Source organism: Scophthalmus maximus, chromosome 22 (assembly GCF_022379125.1).
Source record: "Scophthalmus maximus strain ysfricsl-2021 chromosome 22, ASM2237912v1, whole genome shotgun sequence".
Taxonomy (NCBI): domain Eukaryota; kingdom Metazoa; phylum Chordata; class Actinopteri; order Pleuronectiformes; family Scophthalmidae; genus Scophthalmus; species Scophthalmus maximus.
Window position 1 is genome coordinate 11,129,745 of NC_061536.1, and position 15,894 is coordinate 11,145,638.

Sequence of the window (15,894 nt, forward strand, 5' to 3'; positions counted from 1 at the left end):
GACCGACGTGTGATTGAAGAGGGGAATTTTTCCGGGGCGGACATATATCGAAGTGTACACGAGGAAAGGACGAAGGAGCTGGAGTGAGGCGACGCTCACCGGAACGACTCCCGGTCCTCAGCAATGTCGTGCGGAGACCACACAGCTACAAAGTGTTCCAAAAGAGTCGGGATGCCGGGGGGATAAACTCGGGGTACATGGAGCCTTTGATGGCGCAGCGGTTAACGCCGCGGTCGGGGCTCGAGCCGCCGAGTCTCTCTCCCTCCCACCTTCGATTAAGAGAAATGTTTGACGGTGTGGACAACCTGCAATGCGTTTCGGGAAGAAAAAAAAAAGGCCCACGAGCACTTTTCGAGAAGAAAAACTCTCCGGCTCACGCCGTCTCCTCTGGTTAACACGATCCCCAGTCTCGAGTGTCGTTTAGCAACCCGCAGACATTATTTCTGTTGTTGTTGCGAGCAATTACGAGAAGAGTCCCCCAGGCGTAAACAAAGGCAGGGTCTTTTACACAAGCGTGCACGGTAAAAGATTTGTGTGTGAGCGGAAGCTCCGGGCGAGGCGACGAGAGCGCAACATGCAAAGTGGCCATTGACAGACAATCCTTGATTCGTGCGCTCCTTTACGAAAACCTTTCAGATTCGGGGGCCGCCGTACACGTCGGATCACGCGGGGGGGCAACGGCGAAGACGGGAGCGTCGCCTCTGAAGCGGCACCCCCCCACCTCATCGCCCAGCGGCGTGCTGCCGGCGATGAGCGCTGGCCAACCGCAGGATGCTGGCCGCTCTCCCAGCCAGGCCCCCGCTAATTAGTCCCCCCCTCCTCCTCTGGGCTAATTGGCCGATAAAAAATGAGGATGGCCTCTTCACCCAGCCCGAGTGCTGTGCCACCGAGTGGCAGCGGGGAGGATTATGCGGGGCTTATGAGGCATGGCGGCACTCGGCGAGTGCAGCCACTCCTCTGTTATTAATTCCCCTGTCAAGAGGGCCCTCTCCTCCGCCGTGTCAAAATTGGCTTTGTCAGTGGACGCGGGAAAACTTCGGCCCACGAGGCCGACGTCCAGACAACCTCTTCTGGTCGAACGCCGTCACATCTTTTCGCTGCGTTCGGTCCTGTAGGCGACGTAAGCGCTTCAGCACGTCACTGGGGGGAAATTGCAGGACGGGGCTTATCTTCCATTCTTAGTTTGGCTTGTGATTTCCTTTCGCTCTGTCAGGACCGCGAGCGAGCGAGCGAGAGAGTGAATCTGGGTTTCCGTTGAAAAAATAAAACCTGTTTGACAACAGATGATCGATTTAATTAGTAGGGGCCAATGTTTTAAAGAAAAGTCGGATGGGAGTGTGGGGGGGGGGGGGGGGGGGGGGGGGGGGGGGGGGGGGGGGGGGGGGGGGGGGCGGCTCCATCCTTGATTTGATTTTGATACCAGCTGTCAATCTTTGTTCCATGTCATAACCCCCCCCCCCCCCCCATTTCCTGTACACAGCTTTCAAATAACAGGAGGAAATACAAAAGAAAGTGAGGTCAATTTATAGAACAGACTGAATACAAAAACAACAAATTATGACCAAGGTGCCTGAGAGAGAAATAAAAATAAAATGAAATGATTAAAATGAAAATAGACAAATAAAGAAGTAGATTTGTGGAATACACAAAAGTAATAGCAACTATGAAAGCACATCAACTTGTAGGCCTGTATAAAAAATGATATGGATAATCCATATATTCAAATTATTAATCATGTAAATATAACATTGATGAGAATGAATTTTTCATAGTATAGGAACATTCCTCCTGCTTATGCTTATGCACAGGCTGTTGAATGCATGAATTTACTTTGTCATAGTGATACATTTTATTAAGATCAAATGTATAAAAATCAATACTTTTTCCACCTTGGATCACATCAAAGCTGGAACAACAGGCTCACACACATAATTAGCCTGGAATAATTTTTGGCACATGAATGCCCGAAGGACTCCGGTTATGAATGGGCCCCCCCTCCCCCCTTCCCCCGCCCCCTTCCTCCTCCCTCCTCTTCCCGCCCCTCCTCCTCCCAAGTCCCGCCCCTTCCTGCTCGCGCGGACCGGGGCCAATCGGCGGCGGCGGTGCGCATCGACGGCACGTCGCGTCAGCTGCCGTCGTGTCGGGATTGGAATGTTACCGACTATAACAATCGGAACAGCCGAGCGCTCGGTAATTGGACACCGGGACCGAGGAAAATCCCGTCTTTCATTTGGAACACTCGCCCCCCCCCGTCGGAGAGCGATCTCTCCGCTCCGGCTCCGAGCGCCGCGGCCGCTTCCACCCTCCAGCCCGCTCCACGCGTGTCGAAACCGGGGAAACTTTACGTGCTGCGTGGCCCCGGCGAGGGCTCCTTCTCCTCGGTCCGACACCGACACCGGCGGCGGCGGCGGCAGCGGCGGCGAGGCTGCGAGGGGAAGGCTGGAATAACACGAGAGAGAGAAATGCAGGGATTCGTCCGGTTGCACTGAGCTGCTACGACGCGCGCACTCCTTTTTCTCTCCTCTCTCCCCCCTTCGCCGCGCACGGGACCATGGAGCGATAGAAGAGAGAGAGAGAGAGAGAGAGAGAGAGAGAGAGAGAGAGAGAGAGAGAGAGAGAGAGAGAGAGAGAGAGAGAGAGAGAGAGAGAGAGAGAGAGAGAGAGATCTAGGACGGATTCAACCCCGAGGCATTTGGATCCGGACGCACCGACGGAGGCTTATTTCATTTTTATTTTGTATTCAATGTGTGATCGGGGATAAACATCCCACAACCCGGGGTTGTACCTTTCCCCGTCTGGGGGAGCCTCGGGGACCCCTGCCGCTGCTCATCTTCCTGAGGGACACACACAGAGAGAGAGAGAGAGAGAGAGAGAGAGAGTTCCCCCCACACGGCTTCTCTTCTCGGACAGTTTTTTTCCTCCTTCCCATCCGAACAGCCGCTCCGCTCCGCTCCGCTCCGCGCGCCCCGGCCGTGCTGAATGAGGGCGAGGAGGAGAGGCGCCGGGGAAGAGAGACGCCGCCGCCGCCGCCGCCGCATGTGATCTTATCCGAGAGGGTCCGGGCAAGCGCTGGTGCCCTCCTCCCCCAAGCGCTCCTGCGCCGCCGCCGCCGCGCGCAATGGTGAAGCTCCACGCGAGAGGGAGAGAGGGGCGACACTTTTGATACCAACAAATCAAATCGCCCACATGCACTGGACCACTCGCCGGATTTGGGAAGCACACACGCCGAAGGGGGGTTGGGGATCCGTGGAGGCTGCCGGAGGATGGAGCGGTGCAGCCGGGGCTGGTGAGCGCTCGACCTGGGGCCACTTTACACTTGTTATTCCTGCACGACTCGCCCCCGTTCCCGCGGACACATGCAGGCCAAAAAACGCTACCTGATCCTGCTGTCGGCCGGTGCGTGTCTGGTGCTGCTCTTCTGCCTCGGCGGGCTCCAGCTTCCAGCGGCGGGCCGGAGCCGCCACGACCGCCGCCGCAATGGATACCGGCCCGACCAGCCCTGGCCCCACTTCTCGGACCCCTTACACCCCTTCCTGCCCTGGGACCAGCCGGACACGGAGGAGTACAACGTGCACATATCGCCGGGTCAGAAGCGGGACGTCAACGCGGGCGTGTACAAGGGCAAGCGGTGCCGCGTGGACTCGTGCTTCGACTTCTCCCGGTGCCACCGCAACGGATTCAAAGTTTACGTGTACCCGCAGCAGAAGGGCGAGAAGATCTCCGAGAGCTACCAGAACATCCTGTCCGCCATCGAGGGCTCGAGGTTCTACACCTCGGACCCCGGCCAGGCGTGTCTGTTCGTCCTGAGCCTGGACACGCTGGACCGGGACCAGCTGTCGCCGCAGTACGTGCACAACCTGAAGACCAAGGTGCAGAGCCTGCCCCTGTGGAACGACGGCAGGAACCACCTCATATTCAACCTGTACTCGGGGACGTGGCCGGACTACACGGAGGAGCTGGGCTTCGACATCGGCCAGGCCATGTTGGCCAAGGCGAGCATCAGCACGGAGAACTTCCGGCCCAACTTCGACGTGTCCATCCCGCTCTTCTCCAAGGAGCACCCGCGCACGGGCGGCGACAGGGGCTTCCTCAAGTACAACTCCATCCCGCCGTTCCGCAAGTACATGCTGGTGTTCAAGGGGAAGCGCTACCTGACGGGCATCGGCTCGGACACGCGCAACGCGCTGTACCACGTGCACAACGCGGAGGACGTGGTGCTGCTCACCACCTGCAAGCACGGCAAGGACTGGCAGAAGCACAAGGACGCGCGCTGCGACCGGGACAACGCGGAGTACGACAAGTAAGTGGCTGAGCTGGTGGCGGGGATGTGAAAAGTTGACGACGATGATGATGATGACGATGATGATGATGATGATGATGATGTTGTTGTTGCTGTTTAAAAATGTTGTCGTCCGACTTTTACGCACGAGATGTGCGCGTAAAAGAGCTGTCATCCACATCTCCAGCGCGCCAGGGGCGCATCCTGGAGTGTCCTCATGGTGTGTCAGTGTGTGTCATGCTGTGTGTGTCATGCTGTGTGTGTGTGAGTTTAGCCTTTGCCCTCTCTAACTGGAAATAGCCATTATCTAGCCAATTTTGACATGAGTGAACTTCTTCCATTTGCACTTGGAATAGAATGAGTCACTTGTCTTTACACTTGGAATTGTTATTATTTTTTACGCTTAAAGTCAAACAAAGTGATGTAAAGCCAGGAAACATAACTGATTAACTATGAACCACTGTGAGGCTTTGTGATGACCCCTGACTGCAGGTCATGGTTAACCAAGCCCCTTTTATGTGCCCACTGCACTCCTACCTCCCTGCTCCCTCTCCAGCATGACATAAAAGATCTCCAGCCAGTCTATTAGCTCCCTGGACACCCCCCCCCCCCACCCCTCCTTCCCATTCCTTTTATGAAATTCACCCCCCCACACCACCACCTCCACCTTCCAAGCTCCTCTTCATGGGAGCCAGGATATATGCATGGACATGTTTGATTCGCACCCTGGGCTCAGTGCAAATTAAGTGAGAGTCGGCGGTGGGAGTTTTCTTTTTCTTTTCTTTGCTTTCCTTTGTGCCATGAAATTAGTGTCAGTGTTTTACACTTGGTCGACCTTCCTTTGACGACGTGCAGCTTCCCACGCTCTCGAGGTGCGGTTTTGGACGTTTTGCGGCTGCGGTCCGTAACAATTATGAACCATGACATGACTTAGTGCAAATGAATCCACCTTGAAGGGGTTAATTATCACCTGTGCCGTCGTCTTCCACTCATCCTTCCCGGGCGCAGTCTATTACCTCCCAACTTTGGAGGTCTCACCTTTTGTCAAGGTGGTAATTAATGATTCACCCCCTCCTCCTCTTCGAATGAGCGGCTGTAACTTGAATGTTTGGCATGTCTTAAATATAGGAGGAGGCGTCGCCCTCGCCTGATGTTTACACAGCCGGATTACGCGTTGAGCTCTGCTTGTCAGGTTCACTGGCCTGTGAGTGACGTGGGTTTGATCCGCGTTTATCAGACCCTGTGTCGATCCTATGTGCCTCTGCAAAGCCTGGATAAACTCAGGCGTGTGTTAACAGCACCTTTTGCCTGCATTGTTCACTAGTGTACACACACACACACACACACACACACACACACACACACACACACACACACTGCACATCAAGGTTAACGGAGGAGGACAGCGGGACGAGGAGCACGTGGAAAAGTTCACCTGCACATATTTCCATTCAGTCAGACAGGAAGACGCGGAGAGCGAGGAGCGGGAGCTGTGGCGGCGCAGATAAGACGGGACTTCTTCAACCAGACACATGTTGGGTTGAGGGGGGCAGGCGACTCTGCTTGAACTTGAGATGAACTGAAAAAATCCTCCTCACCGACAAGCTGCGATGCCAGAAAGGGGAGGTCTAACAAAAACTTTCACAAGCACACACTTGTCGGTCCATTCGTCATCCCCTTTTTCCTTCTCCTCCTTTCTCTCTCTCTCTCTCTCTCTCTCTTACACGCACACTCATTCTCTCCCTCCGCCTCGCTGGACGCCTTGGGCTCGGTGTCACCTGGAGAAAATATGTCATCCATTATCTGACATTCCAGTCGTCTCTGTGAGCGGCCCGCCTCCGTTCCGCTCCGCTCACAGATCAGGCCTCGTTTTCCCAGAAGTTCACCCCCCCCCCCATCCCCTGGAATATCTCCATACCATAATCAGCTGATTGACACAGCTGATCGCGAGCTTGTGGAAATTGGAACGCTCCCTGCACCCCCCCTCCTCTTTCCACTGTAGTGTGTTTCATCACGGATGATTTATTTTTGATCAATACTGCTGCCTGTTAGTCATTTCATTTCCAGGATCGATAATGCATTTGAGTTCGGTCCCTGCTAAAACCAAATAAATCCAGTTTTATTTTCACCCCCGACACTTTTACAGTGGTTAGCGCAGACTTTGCTTTTGGTCTTCCATGGACTTCTTCGTGAACCGGATTTGACTTATTCTTGTTATTTCTGGGTATAATCTGCCGAGGATGCTAACCTTACTTTTGCCATTTGTCAACACAGTGGAACCAATAAGTTTAAAGCAACCCCCCCCCCCCCCCCCCCCCCGTTATGATTCAGCAAACTGTTTAGATTTAATCAAGCTGATGGCTTTCATCTTAATCTAATTTTTAAAAAACCCTGTAGGTTCCGGCCTCTGCTTCCCACAAACCCCTGACATAGCTCTCTCAGGTAAATGGATCTCTCTCTCTCTCTCTCTCTCTCTATCTCCATATATAAATATATATATATATATATATATATATATATATATATATATATATATATATGCCACCGACTGGTCAGTGTTAGCAGCGCTCCTTTTCCCCAGAGACTGCGGGCGGGCGGGCAGGGATCGCTGTGCCTTTACGGGGGACGCTGTGGCACAGTCTCAGGAATGCACACACGTGTCAAAGCAGCTGTCAGCGTTCGAGGAGGGAGCACTGCCGAGGCAGGCTGCAGACGGCACACGTACCTGGCTGCAGCTCGACGCAAACTCTGAACGCAGAGAAACACCAGACCCACACTTGTTGTTTTGCTACCGATACGCATCCACTCGCTGATCACTAACCCCCACACACACACACACACACACATTTATATACACACACACACATACTGCCTTGGCTGGTGCTGCATGCAGGCTCATCTTTTGCCTCATGACCTTTGACCCTTTTAGCTTCCAGAGGAATGCTGCCCCTACAAAGGAATGCAGCAGCAAGCGGTGCCGAGTGGAAGCCAGTATTATAGGCACCTGAGCCGACTCCTGCGCGCGCGCGCACCCACGCACACACACTCCACTCTACACGTTTATTCGATAGATTTTTCTTAGCTGCAATAGCTTTCAATTGGAGTCACTCCGGTCCACTTCCATGGCCAAACGCTGATGAAAGGCCCCATTCACCGACCTATTATCCACTCAATTTTCAGGGCTGCAGACAATGATCCTGGAAGAGGGCCCTGAAAGGCTATTTCGGATCTCGCCTGCTTATTTTTTTTTTTCTCCACGTATAAGGTGGGAATTTTAGCAGTAATGCTGCGGCCCTGCGTGGACTAAAACCAGCTTTATTGACACTTCCCTAACTGCCACTTCCTATTTTAGTCATGAATCAATACAGATGTAGCGTTGTTTCCCTCTCATTAACTCCAAAGATGGCTAATCGGTAATTCTGAGGTTCCATGTACAGTACAAGGGCACTCTGACTTAATACGAGCAAACCCAACTTTAAACCCACTTCTGTAAGCGCTGCGTATTCCACTCGCCTCGCCGATTATCCCGTGGATACCAAAAGTACAGTGCCTTATAGTACATCATCGCTATTACCGTGGAGTGTTCCATTAGAGTCCGACGGCACACGTTCCTTCTGTTTGCTCTTTTGGTAAGTGTTTCCTCTGGCCAACGGCAGCGTCATCATCGCCCTCCAATCTAATGCTTAACCAGCTTTGTTGGCTCGTATTGACTTTGTACTTTAGCTACTTCGCCGGCATCTGCCGCTCAAGGTCGCCCGGGGGACTCGAAAACTGAAAAGAGGGAAGGGAGGGTGGGCAACGGAGACGAGTAGGAGGGAGAGATTTAGTGTAGAAAGTCAAGAGGAGGTACAGAAAATATGTCTGTGTGTGGAAGGAGAAGAGAAGCAAGTGGGTGTGATAACGGCACGAGGAGGAGGAGGGGGGGGTGGGGGGTTGTTGGAGTGCGTCGCACGAGTTGGGGACGAAAGAAGTGGAGAGTCCAGGAAATGATTCTACGCGTGTAGTGGGATATTTATTTTTTCCCATTAGGAGTCAATGACGGTGACGCCAGCGAAGCGCTGCGGCGTTTTTCATTTTCACAACTGTGTCATGGAAAGAAATCTCCCCCCCCCCCCCCCCCCGCTTGAGAAAATCCACTCACAAAAAAACAGTGACCAGGTGAGAGGGAGAAAAGGGAAACAGGCCAGATTCTCTTCCCTTTTCATGGTGTATTTCCCCTTGTATTAGTTTGGTATCAGACACGGAAACGCTGGCGCGTTTTTTTTTGGCCCCAGATTGCTCCCGGCCCTGGCCACATTTCCATCTCCGCCAATATGTCTTTTTGTCTTATGTCTTTAAGCCGAGGCCGTGGTTGACATTTTGTTGACTCGACGCCACAGGACTAAGAGGCAGTAACCGATCTTCTGGCCCAAGCGAAAGAAAACCAACAGCAACCACCCCCCCCCCCCCCCCCCCCCCCCCCCCCCCCCCCCCCCCCCCCCCCCCCCCCCCCCCCCCCACCCCCAGCAGCATCTACCTGAATGTCGGCCCCTGATGGTGGGCTGCTGCTGCCCTCTGGAATCTGGAGAGCCGAGCAAAGTAGCGGTCAGGTTGTCTTGGGAAGGGAGAGGGTGTCACGCTCTCCGTGTTGCCGTTGTTTGTTTCTTCGGCAGTCCAATTCATAAATCATGAATATTTCATGACCGCCTGCTCCCCTCTTGGATAAAGTGCCGAGCTCATGACGGAGAATGTTAATGATGTGCGGGATAATTAGTTTGAATGCGGCGGTGCAGCATAATTAGGCCTCTTTGATATTTTGCTTTTGGTGCGTGCGTGTACGAAAAGAGGGGGGATTTAAGCCCGTGACTACGTAAAAAACCTCTGTTTGTCATTTTATCTGATCACGTCGCGTATCCGTCTCACATCCCCTCTGATCCCCCCCCCCCCTTCTCATTTGAATCGTCTCTCAGCTGCGTGTTCGCGTTGCTTCATCCTCTTTTTGGTTGTGTCACTGTGGCATGTCGGCCTCTTTCATCGCTGGTCTTTTCTCAGGCTCCGGTGACAACCGCGAGTTACATGAGCCTCTTCTGTCCACGGCAGACTCCTTTTAGATCCGTTAACTTATATTATATGAAGCTGAAACCGGTGATTGTGGGTCATTTTTCTTGAGGAACTTACTTGGATCATAAATCCATAACTTTGCGTTGCTACTTGTTTTTTTATCTGTGGGTCTTCTTTGTCTTCGTACATGGGCGTGTGAACGCCACCGTGTGTGTTAGTGTGTGTGTGTGTGTGTGAGCAACGCAGGACGACTGGCGTCATGACCCCGCTGTCTGTCCCCTCGCCGAGTGACGAAGGAAAAAGCCTTGCTCAATGACCCACATTCATTGAGGGATTACCAGCACAGCCAAGCTGCCCCCCTGCCCCTCAGAGGTTGTGGTGGTGGCAGCAGAGGTGGAGGGGTGGGAGGCAAAGAATTGGGGGGGGGGTTGCAAACACACACACACACACACACACACACACATTGGTCCAGACAGTGAAGCCCACGTGAAGCATCCCGCTCCCCTCTGATTAACCTCTCGCCATCAACAAGCCGGCAGCTGGGAGGGGTTCCCCCCAAAAAATTAAAATCAATGTGAGTATTAGACTGGCAGTGGACCAGCCCCTGGAAACATTTCCTCTATTAAAAGCAAAAATCTAAAATCCTGTCTGGAGGCCTGTTTTGCTGCCGCTAACGGGTAATCGAAGGAATGAGGAATAACGAGGCTTCAAAGCGCCCGTCCATTTTCCAGGTCTGTCAGGAAAAAGTTTTAAGAGGAATGAAATGAAAAAGAGACACAGGCGCAGAAGTAAAAGTTGTAAACCTTCTCCTCTCTTTCTCCTTCCGTCACTCCGTCTCTCTCTCGCCCCTCACCGGTGCCGGACGCGGCGATGTGTTTAAGTTCGCAGGCCGAGCGTCTGGTGTGTCGACGGCTCTGACGGCGCAGAACTGAGCGAGAGGCGGGAGAAAATAACTTGTCCCCCCCCCCCGCGATGCTCGATTAAACTGGACAGGTGTGTGACTGGCTGAGGCGCAGAGCGTCGGTCGGGACGGACACGCGATTGCGCTTCTCATTAAATTCTCTGCTGACGAGGGATAAACGCGCACAGGAGGGCTGCTGTCTGCAGGTTTGTTCAACACATTGAGTTTTGACATTTGAGGGGGGGTGGGTGGGGGTGGAGCTATTAAAAGTAAAAGAAAAACCACGCGTGTCTCTTGCTTTCTCCGTGTGGCACCGGCGCTCTGGGCGTACATCCCCTTCTCCATCATTCCAGCGTTTCCCCCCCTACGTTCAGCTGCTGCGGCACTTTGCCATTTATTTTTACAATCGGCAATTTCTCACAACAGCAGTGTGTTTGCTGTGTTCATTACTTGCAAGGCGCGGGGTGGAGCGACTTCTTCCAAGGACACTACTCAATATTTGTTTTAAATGAACGATAGATCTGCTGACTATATGACATTTTGTCTCTCATAAGCTTTTCCATTGTCACATACAGCCCCTCTGGAACAATTCAGGAAAACGTCTGGACTTATGTGACAAACCGTAACAGCCGGCAACTTTATTCGTATTGAAACATCTTCACTGTTCTTATCTGAGCAGATTTTAGTGCCCGAAAGGGCCACAAAATACATCAAATGTAACTTATTAAGATGTCTGTATTCAACATATTAGTAAACAAGATCAGTTCATAAGGACCATTGAACAAATTCTGATTAAAAAAAGAGGCAGTTTCTTCTCGTCTTGTTGTTAGAGAAGTTGACTTCCGCTCACTTCAAGGCCCTCACATCCCAACGCCCCCCTCCCCCTTTTCCCTTGAGCTCCTCTGACTGACCAAGTGGACACCGGTTTTTCGCTGGGAGTGAATTAGGCTGCACTTATATGGCTGTTATCTCGCCGCTGCCGAACTGTGGAGCGAAGAGTGGGTCAGTGCATGAGAGGTCAGGGTCTCTGTGTGTGTGTGTGTGTGTGTGTGTGTGTGTGTGTGTGTGTGTGTGTGTGTGTGTGTGTGTGTGTGTGTGTGTGTGTGTGTGTGTGTGTGTGTGTGTGTGTGTGTGTGTGTGTGTGTGCGGAGAGAGAGGGGGAGCGGAGGTTTTTGCCGCTGGCCCCAGTGCTCCCAGGGATTTGTGTCTCCCCCCCTCCCTGAATGACTCTGCGGTCCCCAGGCTGTGGAGCACCTGACCGGAGTTATCGCATCAACTGAGGGGGCAGTGGGCAGAAACTCTGGCCTACATCTGCTGCGGCGGACGCCGGCGCACTCGCGCAGAAAAAAAGCACACAAATCATATTCATACAAAATAAGCAAAACCGATGAGAACGTGGCCCATCAGCGTCGTCAGCAGCTGTTACAGATCTTGACTTCTGTGAGCGCCGAGACTCCCCCCGGGGTGTTGCAGCAGGAAAGAGGGGAGGTGGTTGGGGGGGGGGGGTAGCTACTCTTTATGGCCCCGCAGAATGACAGCCTTTATGGCCCCAAGAGGCCGTTCGCCAAACACCTACCTACGGCACATCAATGGGACGGCGGGTTCTTTGACGTCAGCTCGCGCGCTGACCTCCCTCCTTCACTTCTCACCACCACGAGAGCGAAAACAAACACTCAGCCCCTCTGCTGGTATTCATATTCAAATAGTAATTGGCCCAAAAAAAAGGGGGGGGGGAATCTGAGTAGGGGCAAAGAGGAGGAGGAGGTTGGTGGAGCTAGAAGAGGGCAATAGCTTAAATAAGCATTATGTCACTGAAGAATGTGTGCACGGCTGAATGTTTTCGGGGGCCACGGCTTCGCCTGCAGAGAAAGAGGGTTTTGTTGGGGCAGATCTGGCGGCCTGGCAGGCTGAGGGGAGGACTCCGTCCCGCCCGGTTCATCGACGCTTTATGGCCTCGGTTTGACTTCCACTCCTCGGGCTGTAGAAAGTTGGGGGCTGCCCTCGGGCCCTCCAAAGGGGTCCTATTGTGCCGAAGTTTACTCTCCCTTCCAGAGGGAACGCTTGTGCCTTGTTGACACCGCGGCCTCGCCATATGGTCGCCTCTTTCACTCTCTCATGCCCCCCCCCCCCCCCCCCCCCCCCCTCCATCAACCCAGATTCTCCGTGGCCTCTCTTCCTCGCGCATCTCCTTTCCATTTGGCTTTTAAGGGGGCCTGGGCGACAATGGCCGCTCGCACAGCTCCGGCCCCGGTTTGGCCGACTTCCGCGACACTTCGCGGATCAGCGGCTCTAAGCCAAAACTAACGGGGGCGGAGGAGGAGAAGGCGGCGGCAGTGGAGAAGAGGGTTACGAGGGCAGAAGGCATCTGCTCTCACCAAAGGAGAGTCTCCAGAGTGTGGGCGCACGATTGACCGGAGAGAGGAAGGAAAGAATCATTTTGGCCGTGGCTGTCGCCGGTTTTCCCCCAGTTTCCCTGCCGGCGTGGCGTTTATTCATGAGCTAGACGTGGGGCCTCCTTTTCAGATCGAAAAGTAGAAGGAGTGTTAGAAGCTTGCTTTTTCGGGAGGCGATGTAGGACAAAGTGCAGCTGCTGGATATTTAAAACTGACACCAACTCTCCGTTCCTCTTGAACTTCTTCCCGTCTTTTCCTCTGTTTTTTTGTTTTTCTTCCCCCATCTCGCCATTTGCTCTCTCCTCCTTCTCCCATGCAGTCATTCTTTCTGTCTCTCACTCCCACGGCCCGAAAAGCCCAAACCCTCAACTATTTCTTCGTGCATGTGGCAAGTGTCAAGTCTCACAGCCGGAATAACTTCCCATGCCTCTACACACCGAAGAGCGTCCGTGCGATTTTCATTGCATCACGGGTGGAAACATTTTGGGAATAAGGACATTTCTCGCCGCTTGAGTCATTTCCACAGATATCCTGTTTGAAATTTGGTGACACTTTCCCCTGGTTTTGGTCTGAAGGCAGATCCATATTCCACCCACTTGATCCTTTCTGTATCTCTGAGCCTTTGGATGCCCAAACATCCCAAAGTATGCGATAAGTTCTTTTCTTAACGCGTGATTGGCAAAAATCTCACTGTCTACTACTGGCTGGCACATTACAAAATGCTAATTCAAAAAAGCCGGCAACATGGTTCAATTAATTTGATCAATCACCACGGATTCCAGAAAGACCAAGTTTTCCTCATAGTGAGTCGGCATGTTTGTACGAGTGTGTGTGTTCGAATACTTGCGTGTGACACCTGTAGCGGCCGTCTAGAGACTTCTTGCTTCTTCAAGAGTGCTTCTTGCTGGGTGATATGCTCCAAGCGCTTCCACCGTCATTGCATCTATATTGAGGTGAAAGGTCAAGTTATCCTGTGAAAGGAAAGACTTATATTTGCTAGCGGGGAACCGGTCAGGAGTTTGTGGAGTATCCTGTAACTTGGGGACTATTTGCTCACATAGCTACATAGCTTACTATCTATATACACACTCCTATATATTCCGCCGGGTCGCCCGGCTTTTTCAGGAGCTTAAGGTAAGCACGAGTTAATAATGTCCGAATATACCTGCTACTTATTGCGTGGTCGGCAATCCTTCCACCACTTCTGTTTTAGTTGTGCGCAGTGTGTGTGTGTGTGTGTGTGTGTGTGTGTGTGTGTGTGTGTGTGTGTGTGTGTGTGTGTGTGTGTGTGTGTGTGTGTGTGTGTGTGTGTGTGTGTGTGTGTGTGTGTGTGTGTGTGTGTGTGTGTGTGTGTGTGTGTGTGTGTGTGTGTGTTTTGTCTCGGGCCTGGACTGTGGAGGATTTCTCTCCTCCGTCTGCAAAGTGTTTGCACTGTGGCCGACGAGGGGGACGGACCGTAATCCCGACAACTATGTGTTACGTTTACTCTGCAGTCTGAGCTGTGCGTGTGTGTGTGTGTGTCTGTGTCTATGTGCCTGTTGAAATTGTGCATCTGCATGTGCATATGCGCATGCGAGGGGCCCGCGTGTGTTTTCCCTTCAGCAAGGTAGTGCTGATTCAGTGGTGTTTCCATCCAAACTTTTTTTGTGAGCGTTCTTCTTTATCAGCCTTCGGGCAAACCTTCCCCCGTCCACATACACACACTCACACATGCACCTACGCGTGGACCCCCCCCCCCTTCCCTCCCTCCCTCCCGCATGCTCGGCAGCATCTTGTTTGGCCGAAGCCCGGCACTCTCTCTAACTGTGGCCACTCATGTGGAACGCCCAGAAGCTACAAAACATGAATAATGCATCAGCAAGAAGAGTTTTTTATTCGTGTATTTTTTCTTCTTCTCGCTCCTCAAATTAAGAAGCATGTGCACACATACCTATGCAGCCGTACGGCGCGGCGTCGCTGCTTCCTCGTCCTTCCTGCTGGAAAGACTTTCACTATGGCAGCGTTGCACTTCCTGCACCCTCTCTCTTCGACGTGGGGACATTTCATTTGAATTTTCCTCCGGGATGAGAGAGTGACCTTGAAGGCCCGTCTTTTTTTTTTGGGGTGGTGAGTGAATTTACTGACTTCACACGGTCTGAGGAGAGCAAGAGGAGATTCATTATTCAATAAATTGCATTTAATGTGGAGTATGAAGTGAGATCAAATGAGCCTCAAAGCCGACGGCATCTCTGGATGCTGATAAGCTTTTTAGAGGACGACACAGGGGAGGGTTTTTTTCTTTTGGGAACGGGAACAGACGGACTACATCTCTCAAAAAAAGAATTTGATGCGTTGCATTGAATTTCCCAGCTTCTTTCGGGACACGTAAATCTGAGAGCTCTGTCATTACTCAGTTTGCTTTAGCTTCATCATCGCTGCCTGATCTGATTTGCAATTTCCCCCCCCCATTTAAGCCTAAATAAATCAGGGAAATCTGTCATCTTCACACGAATCTTCAGAATCTCCCTTTTCTCGTCATATATATATATATATATATTGTATGAACTTGATCTGAGCTTGGATTTTCCAAATGGTTTGATCAGTGGCCTTTTTCTATCACTGATGCAGACCGTCCCTCTACGTCAGCTCCTCCGTCACAGCGTTTCTGCATTTAATTTGTGAGGAAGACACATTTTCTTTTACTGAATTTGACCTCGGAGCGGACGCACTCGTCAAATCTGACAGTTGTAATTCATACAGGATCACTGGTGTCGTGGACAGATACTGAGCAGCTGTGATTGGGGGCGCGTGCTCCGGGCCCGCCGCCCGCTGAATGTCCACCACAGCGCCTGCTGGAAATAAAGGCCGCAATCATCTTTATGACACGTTGGAAGTTTGAGGCTTACCCTGCACTGTAAAAAAAAGTTTCTTCCCCTTCTCAGTGTGTGTGTGTGTGTGTGTGTGTGTGTGTGTGTGTGTGTGTGTGTGTGTGTGTGTGTGTGTGTGTGTGTGTGTGTGTGTGTGTGTGTGTGTGTGTGTGTGTGTGTGTGTGTGTGTGTGTGTGTGTGTGTGTGTGTGTGTGTGTGTGTGTGTGTGTGTGATTAGAGGTTTTGATTAAATCTGATGTGTTAAAATTGCACTTTTCAGATGTTTCACTTCCTGAGAAGTAAAAAGAGTTAGAAGATGAGCAATGTCACGTTAGCTACGTAACGCTAGCCAACCGCATTAGCATAAGGAAAATGTCGCTTTCTTTCTGTGTCGCGTGTACAGTGATTCATTTGCAAACTTTGCTCTGACTGGAC

At 52.1% G+C, this 15,894-nt stretch overlaps 1 protein-coding gene across 1 annotated transcript in view; it reads left to right on the top strand.

The window, feature by feature from the left end:
- The first annotated feature begins 2,078 nt into the window (after window positions 1–2,078).
- Window positions 2,079–15,894, top strand: part of ext1b (exostosin glycosyltransferase 1b) — a 95,352-nt gene continuing 81,536 nt past the window's right edge. The window contains exon 1 of the mRNA XM_035620117.2: window positions 2,079–4,300. Within this exon, the coding sequence (XP_035476010.1) occupies window positions 3,357–4,300 (944 nt within the window). The 5' untranslated portion in view covers window positions 2,079–3,356. The remainder of the gene's footprint in view (window positions 4,301–15,894) is intronic.